The sequence below is a fragment of the Corvus cornix genome, chromosome 13, assembly GCF_000738735.6.
Source record: "Corvus cornix cornix isolate S_Up_H32 chromosome 13, ASM73873v5, whole genome shotgun sequence".
In the NCBI taxonomy this organism is placed as follows: Eukaryota; Metazoa; Chordata; class Aves; order Passeriformes; family Corvidae; genus Corvus; species Corvus cornix.
In genome coordinates this window covers 4,876,708-4,900,086 of record NC_046343.1, presented here as the reverse complement: position 1 = coordinate 4,900,086, position 23,379 = coordinate 4,876,708, and the positions used below count along the sequence as shown (strand labels likewise).

The 23,379-nt window shown below is 38.5% G+C and overlaps 1 protein-coding gene across 1 annotated transcript in view; it reads right to left on the bottom strand.

Annotated features, from left to right (window-relative positions):
• CLINT1 (clathrin interactor 1) overlaps positions 1 to 23,379 on the bottom strand; it is a 47,568-nt gene that overhangs the window by 4,873 nt on the left and 19,316 nt on the right. Inside the window, exons 2-9 of the mRNA XM_039559641.1 lie at positions 17,221 to 17,325; positions 16,448 to 16,544; positions 14,894 to 15,002; positions 13,871 to 14,035; positions 11,178 to 11,352; positions 6,098 to 6,341; positions 5,524 to 5,605; positions 1,356 to 1,433 (exon numbers count right to left, since the gene is read on the bottom strand). Coding sequence (XP_039415575.1) covers positions 1,356 to 1,433; positions 5,524 to 5,605; positions 6,098 to 6,341; positions 11,178 to 11,352; positions 13,871 to 14,035; positions 14,894 to 15,002; positions 16,448 to 16,544; positions 17,221 to 17,325 — 1,055 coding nt within the window. The remainder of the gene's footprint in view (positions 1 to 1,355; positions 1,434 to 5,523; positions 5,606 to 6,097; positions 6,342 to 11,177; positions 11,353 to 13,870; positions 14,036 to 14,893; positions 15,003 to 16,447; positions 16,545 to 17,220; positions 17,326 to 23,379) is intronic.

Below are 23,379 nucleotides of genomic sequence, written 5' to 3'. Positions count from 1 at the left end.
GCGTAAACAAAGACTCAAATATGTAGAGCTGGGATAGATGAATCCAGTGCCAGTTTCTATTTCCTGCCCTATCCAATGGCTGCTTCCATAATATATTCCACCCACTCATGGCTAACTGCAGCAGTCTTTTACACTTCGTGTAAATATTTATCAACATACACCTTCAACCTTTAGTCATGTCTCTTTACCAACACATTACAATTTAAAATATAGTGGAACAGTAAATTTGTTCACAAAATCCAAGTATTGCCAACAACTTCAGTGCATGAAGTGGGCTAATATTCATTAGCTTAGGGCCTCACTAGAACATTTGCTTTGATCTTCCTCACAAAGAGGCACTATATTAGAATGTTTCAATTAGTATTACGTATTAAAAATTAAAACCTACTTTAAATATTCTTGATAGATAAGTAAATGCTGAGTGTGCTCCTTCTATGTTCAAACCTGTGCACTGAGGACCAATAATGGAAGTGGGGGTAAAAGGGAGAAGGTTTTGCCCCTTCAGTAGGACTTCAAAGATGATTAATCAAGAAGGAAAAGATTTCTAGAGGGGCTTACACTGTTCAGGAATGATTAATCATTTCACAGAACTCCTTGTCCCTTGCATAATGGTGATTGGAATAGATTAATCACGTTAATGCAGATAAAGGATTGTATCAATTTAGACTGTATTAACACAGGAGTTATTTGCATAGTAGGCGGCTTTGTGTTTGCGAAACAACTTGGGTTTGACTGCGAAAGCCTGTAAGAAACTAGAGCAGTTCTTTCCTACCCAGTAAACTGAAGGTGTATTAACTAACCCAGGTCCAGTAGAGCCTTCCCAACACAGCAAAATAAGGGAAGAGATGCAAGCGTGCTGACTAAAAGCTGGCTCCCAGGTAGATTGGCTGCTCAGCCTCTTTGCTGTTTTCTCATTTTGTACTTGATCTTGCACCCTGGCTGAGAAGCCCCAGTCACAAACAACACTTCTGCTCAAATTAACCTCACAAAGGACAGCCAGCCAGCTCTCCCCACTCCAGGGCTGTCTGCAGCCCTTGTAGGATCCCACAAACATTCCACCAAAGGAAAATGGATCACTTTAGGTGGTTTCCAAGCATATTTTATTCTTTTCCAATCCAATTTTAAGGGAAACCTTTTCAGATGGTGGCCATCTCATGATAAGCTTGTCTGTCTGCAGGTAAAATGTCTGCACATGCAGTGAGCCAGGCTGCATCTTCCTTCCTCCCAGAGCACTTGTGGTCCAGTTACACACACAGTTTACCCTGGAAAGGGAAGGGACTTTAAATAATGCCACACGGCATCTCTTGCCCTCCTTCCACCCTGCAACAGCACTGCAATCCCTAAATCAGTCCTACCTTGCGACGATGGGAAACTTGCTGAAGCAGCAGGTGAACTAAAATCAGCAAATCCTCCAAAGGGGTCACTTGATCCACCTAGAAACAGAGGGAAGCCAAAAGCTGTTACAGGATTGTGCAAACTTTGCAACCACTGCATGTGGGATTTATGAAGAAAAGCTTTCTGTACTTGACACGATGGATTTATTGATTCTGCTCCCTAAGTTGGCTCTGTTTTCCTGTTCACCCCCACACTATGTTTATACAAGCCTGAGCAACAATAAACTGGATTATTTCCAACTGCCTTGCACATCTTGCAGTTTTGTTTTCCTACGGAGGAACTAGAACATGCAAGTTTTTGTCACCTCTAAAAATAAATTCAGAGATATTAAGAAGATTAACAAGTTTTTAACTAGGGAGTGATGCTACCAGTTTAGCACCTTATAAAATTAAAAATTTGGAAGCATAATATGAAAAAGGCCAAACATTCTTATTGTATAAAAGTTAATTTATTAGGCTTCCTATGAAAAATTACATGTCACTTTATATTTAGTTTTTGTGTTACTTAAAGCATGAATGATTCTGCAATGATCTTGAATTGGGATTTCAAGGACAGAGCTTGCATTTGTGTTCATTTTTTTATAAGTTTGCTTCCTTTCTACAGCAAGAACATTAAGTTTTCCAACTAGACATTCATATACAGCACATAAATTATTAACTTCTGAATACAGCATAGTAACAATTTTTCACTAAAAAGATACAGCAAAGGTATAAAAGCAGCAGATTTAAGAACCATATTGTACAGCTGATTTTTGAAATACTCAGAAAAGTTACAAAAATCACCTAGTTATGGTTGGTACTGCTTTTAAGCAGGAATTCCACTGACCTGAGGAAGCCAAGAAGTTGCCCTTATTTGTTTGTCCTCAAAGATTTCACCTCCAAGCAGTCCCACCCTCAGAAGAAGCTGCAGCAGTTCAATTATTTTGCTTTTAGTGTTATGCGTACATTATATAGGTTACATCACAGCTGCTTAGCCTGCAGTGCTTAGGAGGCAGCCAGGTGGGACTGGAACATCTGTGCTGCACTCAAACACCACCAGGGACAGCTTCCAACATCTGGTGCCATTTCGGAATTGTCTTATCGCTGCAAGACATTCTGCTCCATCTGCTACTCTCAACTGGGTTAATTAAACCAGAACCATCTCCTTTTTAATAAATGGCCAGCAGTAATAAAAGGAACCACTCACTTCCTAATACATGTGTACTTGTATTTCTTTTTAATGTTATTTTACTGTAGACATTGCCAGGAAGGCAAATGTCTTCTTGCTGAGCATGTAGTGCAGGATATAAAACATGAGCAGAGAATGCAAGGATGGTCCCTGAATTTCAGACATAGCACTACTGAAACCCTTTTAACACCTTTTCAAGAGGGAGAGGACTTCATAGCAAGTTAAGACACCCGAGAATAAAAAAGGGACGAGGAAATATCAAACTAAAAATCTGATCCTGTTTACTCTGTGTACTGCAATGAACATTTTCAAGTAATTTTTTCCCCACAGATGTGCTTCTAGAGTTCAGAACAGGTTAATGGTTTGAGAGTTTATATGCTGAATGAGCAACACAGATGACACACTCCTGACCACACACTCAAAGGAAAAAATAAAAATCAATGCTCCCTTGCTACACCCATTATCCTTGGGCTGCCTGACAGCGCCTAGGGATTAATTTAATTTTAAAAACAGAACTAGGTTCATACCCAAAATAACCCCGTAACATTTTCAGTCAAGTTAACTTTTCCTCCCCCTCTCTTGCCTGTTTTCAAGTGAAACTGAGTTTCAGAGAGAGGTGACAGAGATTAAGCTGGATGCAGTAACTCTCTAAAGAAAGGTTAAGGAACCTCAGCTCCAGCAACACCAAAAAATACTCCCACAGCAGGTCTAACCAGGGATTTTACATCTTCCCCTTTATGGCAACCAAGCACCCCCTCACATACAAACTGTGTTGCTCCAGTAAAGAGTAACACTGAGCCCAATCAACCCTTTCACATCTCTGCACCTGAAAATACACAGATAAGCAAACCCCGAGGTCCCTGAATTCACATCACTTCCCTGCCAGTTCCTTCACAGGACACATCAAAGGCTGCATTTGACCCTTTCCCTCTGCCTTGCCTGACACTGGGAATGTTCCCACACCCTGTGCTGCAAGGAGCAGTGGTCATAACAAGTGACCTGCACGTGAAGGACAGAGCTAATCTTCTCAACATGAGCAAGCCTCAAAGATTCCCATGCGAGATCTGTCACTACAAATGAACCCTTTCCATCTGCCTGCTCAGGTCAGCAAAGGTTATTTAGCAGGACCAGCTGGTAATGTGCCTCTTCTCAGCACCATTTCTAAATGCTGCTTTGGAAAAAGGAGAAGAAAAGATTAAAAAAAGAAAAGAAAAAAGGCTGACTACAGCAAAGAGCCAAACTGATGAAAGATTTAAGTACACTGTAATACAGCAGCTGCCATAGTTCTGTTTGAAATATGGGCAGGTTCACTTTGAAGTGGAAACAATCTATTCTCAATGAGATCTTATTTTTATAAAAATAAAAACATACGCATTGTATACAAATAAAAAATACTCCAATCTCTTCTGCCGTAAGAATTAGATGGAAAAAAAAAAAATCAGTATTGACTTGGGATAGTGGTTCTGATCCAGGATCTTAAACTTTCATGGAACTGTAGTAACTCCAATATACAATGAACAGCTCTGTTATGTGAAGTTAATAAAGTAAGAAATTGAACGAAATTAAGTTGTTCCTTAAATTTATGCATATTTGTGCATAAAAACAGACACATGAAATGACTCATATTTCTCAATCTCTAGGAATTAACACATTTCATAACAGACATGAAAGACTGTCTACTTTCCCAAAAATAAAAGTGAGCAAAGTTTTAAAGATCCACTCAAAATAATAAAGAAAATACTAAGACAGATGTCTGATACTAAATTACCACAACAGTCTCCCTCCCCTGCAGTAGAGTTCTGATATATTTTATAGTGTATTAAACACAGAAGCAGGGCAGTGATGAAAGGAAGGGTCACAGTACTGGTTTTGCTCACACATGACAATCAAATCCCTGGTGTGACCCTTCAACACCCCCAGGAGTGGTGTAACTCCAGTTATAACGGGGTGAGTAAGGACAGTCCTTACAGACGCCTGCCTGCAGCCACACACGTGGCCTCCAGCCACTCAGAACTGCCATTTCTTGGTGCAGCCTCTGTCATTTTGCCTTGTCTTTAAAGCAAGGGCCCAGCAGACCCTGGGCTCAGTGAGGCACACACCCTGCTCTGCAGTGCCAGCAGGATCCTGTCCAGCATGGGACATTCCTCATTTGCAATGGGAAGGTCTCTGAAAGGTTTCTCTCTGTGAAATGCTGTTTTATTTGCTACTCAAAGTGGTCTCAGATTACAGCTCACTCCCTCCCAACTGTGCCATCAGACCACAAGTGCACAGAAGTTCTTTTTCTATTCCACGCCACCACAAACCCATTGATACCAGGGACCTGTAAGCACAAAAACAAATCTAAATTTCAAGTCTTATGTTTTGAAAAGCAAAGCACCAATCCTCAGAACTCCTCTACCAAGCCCATAACAATGCACTGAAATTTAACACCTAAAAATATACTGCATTTTGAGAGCATAAGGGTAAGTCCATGTGAAGATTAACAGATTAGCTACACATTTATGGAGAGTGAAGGATGTGTTTTAAAATGAGTAATTTCACTTTTAGGTAGCAATTTCTTTTTGGTCCTAGGGTTTGGGTCAACCAAGTGCCAAGAGAAAATAAGACAAAAAACCAAGTTTGCCATATACCTCAGATGAAGATTATCCATCTCCACCTGCCCAGCCCTTGAATTGCACAATGAGAAATGCTTGAATATGAATGGTTGCACTTGCTTTCAGAGTTAATTATAAATAACTGCATTACATACACAGTTTCTGACAGACTGATCTGGCAGTCCATCTTTGTGCTCGTAACGTTTATTAGTTCCATGCAATAGCACACACAGTACCTTGCTATAAAATGTTCTTTCTAGGCAGTTCTACATTTTTTTCAAGTATACCTTTCTCAATTTATCTACTTTATTTTTATTCTGGCAACAAACAAGGCTCTCCTCAGAACTGAAACAGACCCCAAACCTACCTGTGGAAGCTGGCTGGCTGGCTCCATCAAACAACAGGTCCACCAGGTCATTAGAGGACTTGCTGCCAGAGGGGACGGCAGCCTGGAGAAGAAATTACACCAGATATCAACTCATGATGTCATTAATCAAATGACATTAAGAAGTTTTCTGGGATTTTGAAGGATTTTGTTTGCCTTTGCTTTGAAGAGATAACAGATTTGTCTTTAAAGCCAACAATCATATGGCTAAATGTAAAATCAAGTACTGAAAAGCTAAAGGCTTTTTTTGTTTTTTACAACTGAAGAATTTGGTAAGTTTTCAGTAAATGTGCAGCTTCATAGAATCTTTAACACTTCAGGCCAAAATTCTCTTTGCTGTCCTGAAGAGACTATATTTAAAAAATTCTACACCTTAAAGCAATCACAATTAATTACAATTATACTGTTCCACAGACTGTGATAAGTCCAACTAAACATTTTTGATAAAACAGCTCCTTTCAAGGCTGCATAACAAAAATTCTACCCTAAAGCAGAAATTGTCTTAGAGGATAGAAGAAAACAGCTTCCAAAATGTTGTGCTTTCCTGCTGTCTCACCTTTGTCGTAGGCTGTGCAGGATGAGCAGCAGAGTTCTGTTCTGGGCTTGCTTTATCTCCTGTGTAATGAGCTGCTGCTCCCAAGTCAATGGTTTTTGAAGGATTTGCTGAGCGTTTCTGTCTGATGGTGGTAATTTCTGTAGCTTGTGCAATATGAATGTGTTTTGTTGTCACAGTCTCCTCTTCATCTTTAAATTCAGCTTTGGGAGATTTGCCTCTTCTTGATTTTTCGTCATCACTGTCACTAGAAAAACAAAAGTGATAGCACAACATTTGTGATGGACTTCTCAGTTCCTTGAGTGGACGTTTGGCTTAAGCCACAAGAGTTTTGCTCACTGCAGTTTCTTGTAGCAGCAGTTCGTAATAAAAATGCTGCTTTTCCTACATTTGAGAGAGGAACCGTTTCACCCTTACATAACACATCACACAGCATTGCACCTGTTGTACAGAAGCAGTGGAGGAAAGCAGGTTATTCTGTTAAACACGAACTGCAAGTCCACGACAGAGGATAATAGGAAATCAGTGTTTAAATCCAGTACATTGAATTACCTTCTGACAGGAACTCCCCCACACATTATGTAACACTTCAGCAACAGAAAAGTTAAGTTGGCAGGTGTGTTCAGTACTTGCACCAAGAGACAGAAAGCAATGAACCAAATTCTGTACTGTCTTCCGGGTTGAACAACTCCATTTGTGTTTCAGCTCATTTCCTTTTCCAGAAAAACAGGCTTTCATATTCTTTAAGATGTTTGTGGGAAAGGAATGCTTACAGAACTATGCAATGCAGTGTTACCATTATCAAAGCACACACAGTTGTTCTCAAAATGTAAAAGAATAAAAATGTCACCCTTTTAGGCAAAAACTTTTCAGATGTTGCTGCATACTATTTGATTCATTTGTTACATTTTCTACTTTTGTATTTTAAGTCTTTCACAAAGAAAGTAACTGGCCTCCCCCCCCATCATGTTGCCTGTTACCACCAGGATTTGTACATAACAGTGAGAATTGCTGTAGAGAAAGCTTAAATACATTGGGATATATTTTGAAATTGTAATTCCCTTAGCAACAGAGTTGCAAGTGGAAGGGGTTTTATATTTTAGTAATGCATTAGAATACTAAAACTGAAAAATTTAAGAAAGGCTGTCCCTTTGTCAGAGGGAATGTGACAGTAACTGCAATATACTCTGGGGGGGAGCCTTTGTTCTCTGCAAACAATGGTGGGCTTTTTGGGAACACGTTGCAGGTGTCATTTCCTCTGTGCATGTTACCTGCTCACCACTGGGGATGGCTCAGTAAATGCTCACTCCCTTTTGCAATTCTTTTACCGTTAAAAAGATAAATTTCACAGCTGCTGGCCAACCAGCAGCTCCTGGCATTGGCTTGAGCCAGTCTTTCACAGATAAGGGAGCTCAAATGGCATCATTTAACTTTATTTTCCAAAGCACTTCAAGCCTGCCATGTGAGCACAGCCCTGCTGCCCCACCTGGGTGCACTAACACCCCAGAGGGCACTACAACCACACTTCATTTGTGACATCGGGATTTTAACAGGGGCCCCCAGAGCAGAGGGAACCACACATTATCATCGGTGCATCCATCCCAAAAGCCTTGGAGGAGGCTGAAGGATGCTGCTGAAAGCATCCAAGACCAGGACAACACAGCTAAGGCTCAGTCTCTTAATGTATGGTATATAATACCTGCAGTACATTTCTTGTCCACACTACAGAGTCCAAGAATGTTCTGTGGCCGAGGAAACAGCTGACAAGCAAAGTCTGATCAATGGAGGGATTGATACAGAACTGCCATAGATCAACCTCACTAATGCAAGAATGAAAAAAGTCAGTCTTTGGTGATATGCAGTAATATAAATGACTACAAGCTCTGAGGAAAGAAATCAAACATATGTGCCAGAAAGGAGAATAAATATTAAACACTCAATTTTCTATGACAACCTGTACTGCTTCCAAACTCTCTCAGGAGATCCACTTTTTATTTTTCTTTAATGGTCACATTAAGAAAAAAAAAATTTACAGATTATTGTTCACTTTAAGTATGTTTACTGTGCTCAGTAAAATTGCAGTGCTTCATCTGAGAATTGCAGAGAACTCCAAAAAAATTATAGCAATGCACTATTAAAAAACTTCTGCAAAGAAAGTATACGAGTACAACTTTGAGAAATCAAAGTATGGACACATGTTCTTTTCCTTTGCCTTAAGTTTTTTGTAGTAAGACTTTTTTTAACAACCTTTAAGAAAACAAAAATAATTTACTGAGACTAAGTATAGCTGAATTACATCCCACTATAAAAGTCATTCTTTAGATACAAGTTGCCTTTAAACATGGCTGGTGCCTCCTTTTAAAGGAGTACTGGAAGTTTTGCTTCCTCTCTATTCTGTTACCTGTATCAGGCTTTCTGATTACTGGAGAAACAAAGATTAACAGTTTTAAGAATTCTTAGGAAAAAAATGCAGTGTATCAGAACCACCTCTGTGTGTCTGCAGGTAATTCAGAAAGCAGAATTTCAGTGTGCAGTGCTGGACTCAGGGCAGCAAATGGTTTATTCACCTAAGAACTAGCAAGCACTAAGAAAGAAAACCAGAGGCTTTCCCACCCCTTGGGGTATTGCCTGTGGTCTTCACTAGTTTCACAGGGATATATTACTGGAAAAAAGAATTCATTTTCCCCACAACACTGCTAAAATTTTTCACCTAAATTAAAAAAAAAAAAGCAGCAGACTTTGCTTCTCCAGAGCTCATTGTATAAAGCAGTTGCACTGAAATCTACTGTACACTCAGCATTTTGTATCACTTAGATCTCTGGTAAAGTTCTTAGTTACTTCAAGAATTTTTTTCCATTTATGCAAACTACTGGCTTTGCAAGTAAAGTCAGAAATCCACAAGTTTGGCCACATTTCATTGGCCACAGGTGAGATGTGTAAGACACATTTATTCTTTGTGCTTCAAGGCCTTTATTGGTTTTACAGTACTCAAGTAATAATGGTTTATAAAGTTATTAAGGTAGAAACAATAGAACATAACAGCATGTTTGCCAGCTGAGTGAGTATCACCATTTAGTCACTTTTCCAAGTGAAATGGCAACTTAATTGTTATTATACAGCAGCAGGCTACAAATAAGCCAGTATATTTTTGGCACTTGTTTCTAGAAAAAAATTGCTGAAGTGTGAAAACACAAATGCAGAGATTTCATGAGGCATTTACAAAAGAATGTTATTTTGAGCCTAAGTTATATGATAATTAAAATTTCATGCCACCTTCAGTTTTAATATTTAAATACTGTGTTTTGCTAATAGAGCATGCACTAAGGCATGTATTTACAGTATCTTTAAGGATAAATACAGACATTCTATGACCTTCAGTTCAATCTCCTTAGATCCTCTGATGGCTTCTGTAGAAAGAAATCCCTTCATTCAAACCCTTGGATATAATCCCTTCCATGGTATCTGATCCCCATGCCAAGAAAAGAGAAAAGGAAATTCCAGGTTGGGATTTGAAGCAATGCTAGAGAAGCTGAAATGCTGCAGCCTGGATTCCTTCTTACAGCAGAATAACCTGCAACCACCAGACTGGCTTTGCTCATGTTATGTCCCAAAAATTCCTCCTCTTACTTCGAGACCCAAGTTCATCAATTTTATAAATGTTGAGACAAATACCCCACCTGACATACACAAAAAAAAAAAAAAAATAGGAGGAAAGTCAAACAGAAGAGACAAGGGTTACAAGAGCAAAGCAAAAATGAAAAATGTAACATTAGCCGGAGAAAAAGAGCAGTGTAACTTGGGGTAGAGATGTACAGTGGAGAAATCATCAAAATAAGCTGCTTCTGATAAAGATGAGACTTCAGAAAGGACTGTCTACACCACTGAAAAATACAAGACTTTATCCAGTATGAGACAGGAGCCATTCAGAAATAAAAAAAAGGAAGTAAGATTAAAAAAAAAAATGTTTACTGTACATCCCCTATGTGAAACGTGGCTGGTGAGCTCTGCAGACATCATGGGACAAGTTGCTTTTGAAAGGTAAGTACAGAAAAGCCCACAGAAATGTACCATTGTTAAATGTGAAATTGTTTACTTTTCTTCTGATCCTTCTCTTTGTAGTCCATTGATATTAAGTTCTAAGAGGGAACCCTGATGTGTGCAAAGAATACCAGTTTTATGATTTATTAATGCCCCAGCAAGAAGACCACATGGGCTTTCCCCCAGAAATGCTACCATTATTATCATTTTTTGGTTCAGTACAAAATTGCTTTACAACACACAGATGTGTGCATGTGTATTTTTATATTCATACACATGTGTGACTATCTAAAAATATTCTTGTAACAAACATTAATCAAATCTCAGTGCAAATTTGAATTTTAAGTTGTTTCCCAAAAGGGAATCATTTCAATATACTTGAGCACTTTCTCTACAGCAATTTCAGATTCTGTTAAGTACTAACTTGATCTCCAGACAATTAAATTCAATGCACCTGTTGAAGTGTGACAGATGTAAAGTTCTCTCTGTAGCCAAAGCAGGGTAGATTTTCTCCCTTACTGACACAATTTAATGACCAGATGTAAAATACAAGAATTTTCTTGAAAAGCCTCAACTGAAATTGACTTTTTCGTTTTAAAAGAAATCACCTGCAGGTTGTTCTTCCTGAGATCAGCTCAGACAAGCAGCACTGTATCAAGGCAGGTCTAAGCAATTTCAATTTTCTTCCTTGGCACTCCAGCATTCAGAATGTGTGTAGCATTAAGTGGCAGCCTCCAGTACACTGGCACATGACCACTGAATTGCTGAGACAAGGAAAAGCTTAGGAAATTTCAGCCAAATTCCCTGCTTTGCCAGCAGCTGGGGCAGTAATGGAAGGCAGCCAAGAGCTGTTAACTACTGCCAGAGCCACACTGCTGTCCAAGGCCAGGGAGACCTGCAGAAGCCCAGGAAGCAGGTACTGAACCCAAACATGACTCCCTACAGACACAAAGAATGGCAGAGCATTGTAACTCACGTCCAGCAATGCCCAACTGCTTTCTAGAGCAATCTCACAGATAAATTTGGGTTAAAACAACTCCAGTACCTGCACCTTTCTGGAGAGTCCTCTCGATCTTTCCTTCGGAACTTGCTGATGGTGTCATCGATCGTGCTGCCGATCTTGTCACTGAGCTCCCCTAACTTATCACTGAATGGGAATGCTGACTTTTTATCCCATTCTTCATCCCATTTGGACTTGGGCTCCGGATCATATCTTTCACCTGGTAAGACAAAGATAAGAACTATTAGATACCCAAAAAGAAGCCTATGGTCTGTCCAGAATCCCTCTCAAGCCCCCCCGCCCTACATGCACAAGCTGTACAAGTTTACAAAGCAAACTGAAAGCTCCCTCAGTGCTGAATCAACACTATTACAGCAAACACAGCATGGAATGCCCATCATTAAGTGGCAGCAATGAAGATTCAAAGACTTTTGTTTATGACAATGACACAATCTCAATGCCCAGCACATCAGGATGCTGTTGGACTCTGCTGGAGAAGCACCAGAGGCACAGCCAGCCCTGGCTGCAGAAGCAGCTGATCAGGAAGGGGACATGGCACTTCTGGAACAGCCCCACAGTGCACAATAGCCCATTCCTGGCTGAGCCATGTGATCACAGGTAAAGCACTGGGGGTTTTATGTACTGACATTAATACACAAAAACACAGTGCCAAAATATTGAAAGAATGTGCATAATAATTTTTCATTTTCCTTAGCAATTAAAAAAACTTTTTTTAAAAGACGAAAAAAGAAAAGGTGGTAAAGCAACTCATCTTTTCAGGGTCCAATGAATACCCTGAACATCTTTACTGAACACTATTATCAAGAAATCAAAACCTTTTTCTTCTGGTTTAGTATTCCAGACCTCCATACTGGTATCTTAGATTTATAAACAGCTGCCAGTTTTACCTGAAATACACATTTGTTGTACAATCCCATCAAGGAAGTCTAAAACACTAAAGTCTTGTTTATTTATACACACACAGCCAACTTGAGTTTAATTCAAATGAAAAAACCCAATAATTTAACAAAGACTTGACTATCAGAAGCACAGCACACTTTAGTATTGTGATCTTATATCAGATCTTCTGTTCAGAATATAGGTATATAAAGAAACCAAACCAGCTCAGTTTCTAGGCAACATTTTTAGGCAAACATTTTATATTCTGGGTTATTACACACATGAAAGAAGCCATTTTTTGCACATCTTTTAAAAATGTGAAACACTAGTGAATTTTTTTTTTACTTAGGCTGAGAAAAATTGAGTAGCAGAAAGGAAGAACAGTGAAATATCACTTCTTCAAGTTACATACAAATGATATTGCAGCTCATGTAATGTTCAAGGTGTATTCAATTAAGCCATTTTAATAAAAAAAGAAAATGATGGATTCCAGCACTACAAGGTGCAAAATTTGAATGATACCTGTCTGATAACATCAGATCATATAGGGTGTATTTTTTAAGCAAAGACATAGGTGCAAGTCTCCAATGATATTTGTTTAGATCCATAAAACTTTTCCAGCAGAGAACCTGCTACAAATCCATGAGATGCTCAGTGAGATCTTTATCATTGGACAAGGAGACACTGCTCAGAAATGTACTGCTGTTAAATTTTGCAGGAGAATAAAATGGCCTTATTTCAGTTTATGTCAGGCTCTCAAGCATTTTAATGCAGGTTCCTTTAGAGGGGTTTTCCTGTGCAATTTTAAAATTAAAATAGACACCAACTAAGAGCTCAGTATTTTCAGGACAAAACAAATTAAGAAAAAATCTGAATACAAGTGTTTTGTATTTCAATAGCTAGAATCTTTTTTATTAGAAATCTCACCTGGGAAAGGGTTTGTTTAGTGCTGCTAGAAAGAGGGTTTTTTTTAACTTTACTCAACAAATGAAGGAATAATTCAAAACCCTTTAGCACAAAAATTAAATACAAGACAAAAACTAATCCTTTAAATTAAAAAACCTGAATGATACCTAAAGAGCACATAGAGAAAGGCTTCTACCCAGACTACAAGGATAGATCACGACTCTGCACAGAGAAGTCAAAAGATAAGCTCAGTGAAAGAACAGAGGGACGTTACTCAAAGTACAAATACAGTGACTCATAAGTATTTCCTAAAAAGAAAATCAGCAGAATTCCAAGCAGATAGCTATTCCAAGCCTAAAGAAACAAAAAAGCCAAGAAATATCCAGCCTTGGAAGTTTTCAACTGCTCTACATATGAGAAAAAGGGAGAATGGAGAAACAACCTGTCAAAAACAGGAGGGAACAGATCTAAGTTGAAGGCTCACAGAGAAGAAGAGTAAAAAAACCAGACAGCATCAGACACAAACAGGTGAAGTTTAAGCCCTGCACAGCTACTGAGCTCTTACAGCAAACCCTGCTCTCAAAGAACTCACCAATTCTAGCAAACCAGAGCCTTGTGCCATTGGGACTTTGGTACTCATTCCTTACTAAAAGCACCCAAGGATTACTCAGACTGGCAGCTGTATTATGGATGGCATGCTGGGATACAGCAGATGGAAAAGCCAGTGCAAGCTCAGATCCCTGCTGGACACTATGGCAGGGACTGGGAGCAAGGAGAAAGCAGAGTACTTGGTGCCTAAATACAAAGTCAGATCTGACAGACCCCAGGAGACACACCGAAAATCCACAGATACCCTTCAAGGGTCCAAACAGTATTATTTGGGAAAGCAAAAGTGGATTGTCAATCCTTGCCCAAGGAAGCCCAGTACTCACTGTATCTGAACCCTCCGACACTGTCCGAGGACACCCCAATGTATTTGTCTTTGTTCTTCTTTGCTTTCTTCCTCTCTTCCCGAAGCCGATCATCGTCTTGAGCAAACTCAACCATCTCTTTTACCTTCTGGCGGATGTTTATCCCCTGGTCTTTGCCATTCTCATCTGTGCAGGTAATGCAGGATAGAAATGATGGATGGAAGATGGGAGGAAAAAAGCAAAATACTAAGTAAGAGGCAGCAATACTGAACATCAAACTGATAAAAAAATTTGAACTATAAACACAGCAGTCAAAAGATTTCATGACTACTGAGGTCCACTGAATTTGTTTAAAAGGGACCAATTACTTTAACACAAAATTTAGATAAATGAGTTTGCACTGAATGGTGTACTTAAATATAGGAGAGATTAACAAAGGCTGAGACAGAACTCATATTCTCCACTTGAACAATTTTAACCCCTCAAAACATGACCCTCCCTCAGTATTTTTAGCACAGTTTTTGCAAGTGTCATTGCAAGAACTCAGTCTCATGGCAAAACTGATTTTTTGAAAAATTGCTTTCGGTTGGGAAGTACTATAAGCTAAATGTGCTTCATTCCAGCCTTTTTCACATTCAAAACACACACTGGCCTTGCTGCCTTTGCACTGTAAATATTATTTGGTGGGAGGAAAAAACCCCAGCTTCAAACAGATGTGTGTGTTTTGGAGCTCTAACCTTTTCTTCCCATATGATTAAAGCTATTCCTTTACGGACACCACAGGGGACCAGTCTCTAGTGCATATTTTAATATAAACCCCAACACTCATGTTGTGTTGGTTCTGTTGTTATTAGCCAGTCTTTTCTGCAAGTTCTTGTCTTCACTAATTAATACTCTAGGGCCCCACGTCTTGGATTCTGCACTCTTCACACAACTGGCAACAGTCACATTTTAATTAGACTGGGGAAGCTTCTAAGCTGGTTCAGGTGACTGACAACTCCAACTACTGTTTTAATTTGCTTATAAGATTTTTCTATTGCTCACCTACAAAGTGGTAATTTTCCAGGGATCGCAAATCATAAATGTGTTCTCTGGCACTTGTAACAACACGCTCTGATCCATTCCTTATGAGGTAAGCTAGGAGCAGCAAAGACTATAAAAATACAAAGCACCTTATGATTGCATGAACAAAAGCTCTACCCTTTTTTTTTTTGTAAAAACTCCAAACCTACCCCCCCTCCCCAAATTAGTAAATAATAAGACTTTTCCTTTTTAAATAAATGCTTATTATATGGCTCCCATGGAAAAAAACATATTTTCCTCACATGGCTTTTTTGCTCTTCCGACTATCAAAACTGCATTTTTAAAACTTTAACTTGTTACTACTAAATCACAAGTAGTTACCTTTATCAGCTACTGCTTGTTTTAAGATAAAGCAGTAGCAATTTAAGAGAAAAAGTTAACCTGTGAAATGAAGCATTTTCTTTCGCCTCTTTTGTTCACAATTTTCCAGTGGCTTTCACTGAAAGGTAACTCCTACAGGAATTTAAGAAGCCTTCTGCAGGATTCAATGGATATACAAAACTGCATTTCAGGACAATTTTAGACAACTGACAAAACAAATGAAGTTTAAATAATACTTTAATTTCAGTTCCTTATGTTGAGGATTTATACCTAGAAAAAAAACAAAAAACCGCACTTTCTCTGAAGTAGTGCCTTTATCAGCTAAAACTATCATTTTATTTCAACCAATCCAAACCTGATAAACAATTCCAAGAAGTCTTTACAACATTAAGTAGCTATGTGTGATAGCATTAAATATTAATTTCTATTGTACTTCAGGGAAAACAATTACTATGACTACAAAACATCAAGCACCTGTGAAAAGCACAAACTATGCTTTAGAATTAATTGTGTCTTGCTACAATCCTGGCATCAAGAAAAACAAAATATAACCTAGTCTAACACATCAATTCTAAAAAAGGAGGTTATATTTGCATAATTCAGTGAACATTGAACACCACTTTAAGTGCAGCACGACACAATCTCAAGCAAAAAGTTTCTGTACCAAAGACAAGAAAAATGCAAATGACTCTGATCTTGTCCAAAACACAATTAGGACATAAAACTGTCATGTAAGATTTGCAAGGAAATTTGGCCCACTCGAAGTTAAACTACAATTTTTAAAGCATTACAAATTGGCAGAAAATTAAGATTAGTTTGCATTTTATTTCAGGTATTTCTGAATTCCTTCAAAAATGTTTTCCTGATAGCACCGTAACTTAACATCTCCTTCTCATGGAGCTCTGTAACAACTGCTTTGGGTAGATTTGAACTGTGAGTGCTACTCTAATACCTGAATAGCAGCAAAATGTAATTGCTCTGTTGTGTTCATTAAGTAGCATCTTAAACACGCTTCTGAAACCAGAAATTCTGTGGGTTTCTTCATATACAGCACTTGAACTTTGACTTCACCAGCAGAATTAAAAAACACAGGGAAGAAATTCTAAGTTGCTAGTGAAGACAGTGCTGTAGGATTATCTAAACAAGAACTCCACCAGGACACTGCACAAGCACCAAGCCTTGATCCTTACACACCTTATAAACTCTCCTCCAGTTCTTTTTGTTGTCTTTCAGCATCCGAGTCCACAGCATATTCATGAGTTCTGGAAACTGCTCGTACATAAACGTAGCCCTAAAGAACGGAACAAAAGCGGCACAGAAATGTTGTTTTCCGGGGTTGGCCACAAGAGCTTGTTCAGACTCGGGGCTGGCAGTAGATGGCAGGAGTGATCCAAGCCCAGGAACATCGGATGACATTAAAGGGAAAAAGCTGTCCCTGTTTTAACTCCTAGATCAGTCATTTACATCCCAGGACTACAAAGGAAAAGAGTAATTCTAAAAATCTGAGGCAGTAAAAGAACATTCACTAATTTGTAACGAAAATAACGTTGAATATGAATAATAATACCCTAACAACTGCTGCCACTAATCAAACATGCAACGTCCAAACTGATTTTAACACAAAAAAAAAAAAGCTCAAGGAAGAATTTGGCATGTTTTGCTGTTTTTGGAAAAGTTACAAGAAAGCGCTTTGAAAATAAATATTAAAAAAAAGTCAGCTATATTGCAAGAATTCTGAGGATACATAAATGAAAAATCAAGAATTAAAAAATACCCGGGCTTCATGTTTTGTTTGACAGTTTTCAATACATTCTATGATTATGCATTAAAAAACTTAAGACGTTAGTTACAGCAACTTTTTGACATTACCAGTCTGAATACCACAGAGTTGATTTAGCATGAAATTTCACATTCTTATATAAAATGTACCTTTCTTTTCTTCATCACTGAGTCAAATTATCACTTACTTGGCAATCTCTCCCATGAGTTGCCCTGAAGGTCCCCATGGATCATCGTTGGTTGCTTCTCGAACCTTAGACTCTATTTCTGAATAATTCATAACCACATTGGTGCTGCAAAGGAAAAAAAATTCACACACATGAAGATTAGCATCAAAACTGAGAAACACATGAAAACTTAATAATGACACTAGTGCGTATCTCACTTAATGAGATACCTCTACAGAGTGGGAAAGAAAACAGCTTTAGTGCACAAGTTACCCTGAGGACACTATACACCACATTTAAGTTATCTTTAAGAAGGTTTTACTATTCTATTAGTCTTCAAGAATACAGATGAGAAACTGGGGATTACATTACAGCTGAATTCAGTCCAGTAAAAATGGCTTTGGGTCAAATTAAAATCCAAACCAAACCACCAGAGTCAAAGCTGATAGCTTCTGCAGCTACGTATGGTTTGCTTACAGGTTTGTAATAGTAAAGTTATTTGCAAGAGGTTTTATAACTCAATCAGAAGCAATTTTTTTTTGAGTGATGCTACAAGAGAAATTCAAGAATATCAGTACCAAACAGGTGCTAGTGAAAAACTAACAAATAAAAAAAATCACATGGTAGACTAGAGTAAGTGAGATGAGATTCACTAGAAAGTCTGTTTCCTAGCTTGCACTTAATTAATTAAGGGAAAACAGCAAAAGAGAAGCTGCAGAGCACTCAGTTACAATTACAGCAATGCAAATGCTGCAAGGAGCTCAGGCTGTCTCTGAGAAGTCACAGAAAAACCTTATTTGGAAAAATTTTTTCCATGCTGTTAACATTAAAATAATAAATATGTGATTTCTTTTTTAATTAATCCTTCAAACTAGCAAAATGTGAGCCCAGCAACCTCCTTTGTGCCCCTAAAAGCATCCAGATGTGTTTGATAACAGAATCATTTCCCTCATCTTCTAAGGTGAGCGAGCAGCCCTAAAGCCTCACTCATAGAAATTCTGAAAATAACTCTCAGCTTCTGGAGCACCAGAACTCACAACAGCAGTGAAATCAGCAGTGAAAGGAGACCTGGTGGTCTCTGCTTTCCCTTCATAGCTGCAGTGTACTGAAACAACACATTTACACCTATCATGTCAGAAGTTTGAAAGTTTACTTAAAAGTACATCACACAACTGATTCAGAAGCTAAGAAAAACCCCTCTGAGTATTTTCAATACAAACCAACCCACAAAGACAAATTAATTAAACTGTAGGAAAGATCTAATGATTTATAATGCAATGTGGAGAAAGCATTTGCTGCTTAAAAACCTCTTCTGAACCTGAAAGATCTAAAAGAACAACAACAAAAAAAGTATCAAGATACTCAATAGTCATTCCAACAGTTATCCCTCTGTCCATGCAGGAATTTGCACAAAGCAGCATTCAAGCAACTCCTGCTCAATTTTATTTGGCATAAGGATAGCAAAGATCTTGGAACTGGGAGTTATAAACAGCAGAAACAAGAATGAGATCCCCTTAAGTCTGAAAGGGGATACAGAAGGTAATTGTTAAAACAGAATAAAATTTCTGGACCTAATCTTGGATTCTCAGCATGAGAATTCCTGCTGTCAGATCCTGATGTATGATTTTATTCAACTTTGTGTCTAAAGAGAGCATAAGCTACATGACTGAATAAATAATCAGCAAGCTCACAGAACCTATCTATATTACAGCAAGCATGTAAGAACACAGCAGTAGCTCAGAACAACAGCAATTAAGATTTTACAAATTCATTTATGCTGAATGCACCTCAAGCTTCTGTTTCTGGTATTTTCTTTACTGTACATACAAATGTAAACCAATCCCATCTTTATTTCCCACATGCATGGAAAAAACACAACCCCAAAGCTCCAGGCTTCAGAATCTGCAGCTTCCAGCACACTGGTTCCCTTGTCCGAAGCAAGGAAAGGCAGGGAACTGAATGGAAAGGTTCTGCTTGTTTTTATAACCCCTCCTTAAGCATTTGTTTGAGAGACTTGATGGAGACTTGGGAGGGGGAAGCATAAAATGAAGTATTTCCTTAATTTCTTAGAGCAAAGAATTTAAGAATGGAAAATGCCTGAAGAGATGCAAACTTAGTGTACAAAAACAAATGGCAGCATTGGCTATGTAAGAGCTCAGAGCACGTGGCTAAAGCAGCAGCACGGCTGGAAGGGGGAAACGGAAGGAAAACAAGGGAAATTAAGTAATGCCAAGAGAAAAATGGTGCAGTTAAGCCTCTAAGTACAGAAACATGCTCGACTTCTAAACCCCTCCTGCAGAAAAGTTATTGTTCTCAGCAACTAAGAGAAAGCTGTTTTTTTATAAATGCCAAGCTGAGATCTAATGGAATGAAACGTTCCAAACTAAAGCATCTTAGAGCCACATTTAATTCAGCAACAAATGTAAACTTCAAGGAGAAAAAAAACCCCTCACTGTTGTATAGTTTGGCATCATTCCAGGTCACTTAAAAATAACCATTTCTAAAAAGGTGGAAATACAGTTTTATTCTTCCTTTCCCATGTTTTCTATGGCCCTCATTCCGTGCCCTACCCATGATTCCTGTGACCTTTGCAGAAAAAAATAATTTATGTCCAGATGTGAAGGGAAAAAGTGACTAGCTTGATTGCCAAGACTTCCTGTGATTGATATAAATTTAATATCCGAGGACACTTTCCGACACCAGGGGGGGCTCTCTGATTAGTTTATCCTGGGCAGCTTCCAGGGAATCGTGCTGGATCGCATGGACAGGCTGCTCTGCAAACAAACGGCCGTGCAACACTCGGGGCTGACAGAAAGGAACTTCTCAAGCAGTGCTTAAAAGCCCCTCCTATCTGCCAGACTGCATCTGGATTCACCCCAAATCGTTCATAGAAACCCTGCATCACTGGAATCTCGTGACAAGAACATTTACAGAAACTTTTGACATGGACAAAGACATTAAGCAGGAAAGTACATTTGGAAAGTTACACTCAAAATAAGTGCACAGCAATAAAGGGGTTGACATGAACACCACAAACTGTTGCATTCTTCTGTGTCTTACATTTAAGTCTATTAAATGAGATTAATGACAACAGATTTTTACTCTTTATTATACCCCTAAAAAGTTATTTCAGTATAATTTTCTTTTTAAAAAAATAAAATTGTTTTCAAAAGCCAAGAGAGGGCACTGTCACATCTCTATGGAATGAGCAACACTGTGACAGTCAGCAACATGCTTTTAATTTCCTTGCAACTTTAAATGTCTACATCTGCAATTTAGAGCAACACTGAACAGGTAGCTCAAGTCTGAGACTAAATCCCTCCATGTGAATAAATGGACATGGCTAATGAAAGTCAGTGGGTAACAGCTGTAAATACCTGACCATCTCCAACTGCATCAGAAAATAAGACATTTCCCTGTAAAGAAATGTTTTACATGCATTTTATAAACTAGCATTTGACATATATTGAAAATTAATAGTTGTACCACTTATCCCTGAAATCCTACTTTGTCCACAATTTTGTCTGCATTTTTCAAAGAATTCAATCAATCGTAAACTGCTTCAAATTTTAAGTTACATTTTGAGATTGCTACTTTTGAGATTAAAGTGTCATAACCTACAGTGTGCTAAAACCCAAGGAAATAAGCGAGAAGGGAAGAGCAGAGGAAGCACATACCTCAGCTGTATAATTTGAGGTACAAATGCTGTTTAGCTGGTATTAGGGAGAACAAGCAGGCAGCAAGAGGGGACAGGAAGTTCTGTACCTCCCCATGTAAAACTCAGCTCAGAGAACCTATGAAGGCGCAGCCAAACATTCACCAAGTATCTGCCACTTCAACCTTTATAGCTGCAATAGTCTGAAAGCACTTGAACTTTCAGGCATGAAGAGGATAAAAATCCTACAGGTCTGAGATTGTCCTCAGCACTATTCTTTGAAACAGGGAAATGAAAGGCAGCTTGTGGATGACCTGCATGAAAATAAAACCTTACAGACTGCAGGAACACTTCACAGATGACACAAAAAACAGGCAGACTTTAAGAGCAGCCCCGTCTTCCTGCTCCCTATCAGCAGACACTGAACATAACCCACAATGTGGACATAAATACACATGACCACTAGTAAGTGATAAATATATCTGCAGAAGACTTCTGTGTTTGATTTCAACAGACTCCAATAGATGTATCTGCCTACTCTGCTCAGGCTTCTGATTTTACACACCACCACATGAATCAAGCTGTAATGCTCAGAAGGACAATATTGACGGCCATGAGGTATATTCTGCTCCCCATAACATATTAGTGCTTCATCACTGTTGGGGTTTCCTCCCCCCCCCCCCTTAAAATACCCACAAAACAATTACTGATAAAGAATTTATTTTCTATTCCAGACTAAGAAATTATTTTAAAACCACTTTTATGCTGGCTAAGTAAAATCACTGTACTTCCACCCAAGATGCTAATAAAAAATTAAATAAACACTACATCCTGAATTGAAATGTTTGTTTCAGAGTGAAGATTTTTCATTGTTCAGGACCATGAGGTGTTCTCCACAGATTCATATGCTGTAACTGAAGTCAGCTCAATTATCTGTTAGGAGATTACAATCACTTATACACAACTATAACTGTACTGCTTGTAGTAATAGCTTCCAATTGGTAACATTACAATCAGTTTTGTTGTGCCTGAACTAATTATCCACATCAATCACTGCTGGTTCCACACTGAAAAAAAATCCCAGCCTAATTCTCTCTACACCATATACCTTGAACCAGAAACTCTTTGGAAACATGGATGTGGGGACACAAGGCTCTGCATAAAATCAGCAAGAGAAACACAAGAGTATTTTCTCAGCTGATGTCTACTCTAAAATTAACCCTCAACATTTCATAGCAATCATTTAAATACACTGCCAGCAAACCTGCTAAAGGAAAAGATGCAACAATTTTTGTTCATGTGATTTAACACTTTGGTGAGAACCCTGGATGCAGCATAAAGCACTAGGAAGAGTAAATACTTCAGTGCCCATGGTTTTGCAAAAAGAACATCACACAGATATTTCCACTTCATGCTCCCCATCTCCTCTATTTTCCACATATTTTCCATGGTCAGTGGTGTTCAGTTCCCTCACCACCCTGACAATACATTCAAAGTGCATGAAATCACAACTCATAAAGGAAGCTTGCAGTTCACGGCCAGATTTTGGGAGCAATGTTCTTTTGAAGGAACTATTCCTAAGATAATCGTTTATCAGGAAATGAATAGTGTTACACCTCAAATTTTCAGATCTTCAAACATCACAAACTCAGCATTTTGTATGAATGCTCAAATACCAGCAGTTTCTTAAACATGCAGAAATCTTTCAATAACATGTGCACAGCAAACCTGCCTAGAAAAAAATAAGTACCACGAGAAAAGAAGGTATTTTTACACTAAAGGTAACAAAAGAATAATAAATATCCATCCATTCCGAATGCAACTTACTTGAAAACATATTAAAGAATCAGAAAGCCTAACAGATCTTTGTCAGTGTTTCTGCACAAATGTAAAAGCCTTGAATATGCCCTGGGGCAAGAGTCAGAGCACTCCATTAAAAGCACCATCAGGATTAGAGCTGCTATTGATGTGGGTGGTGTCACCGAGGACACAAGCACAACTCTGGACATCAGATCCACAGAAGATTTGTGAAATGCCAGGTCTAATCTTATGACAACTAAAATAACCAGAAGCCACAGAGAGGGGACATTACAACAATTTCTTTATAGTGATGATAAAGGTATTGGATTGGACAGGGTGAGCCTAATTAGAAACACTTCTCAAGCCTCTGGGAAGCCGCCCACTGTGCTGAGGGACTCGGCCGTAGGAACAAGAAACCTGGCTACACAGTTAAATTTTTTTCAATGTATATTTCAAACCAATTACATTATCATGTATACATGGGACTCCTATGTGCATAATATTATGCCTTTAACTATTACTCCAAGGACACCACTGGATTATGCACCTTCTGTTTTCCTTTTTTTTTTTAATTTTACAACTGGGAACACTAAAATACTAAAAGCTGACATGAGAAACTTTGTACATTTTACCACCATTAACAGTTTCCAATGAAACACCATTCTGCAAATATCTGCTTAAGGACTAAGCACAGAAGAAAAAAAATTCAAGCTTTACTCACATGT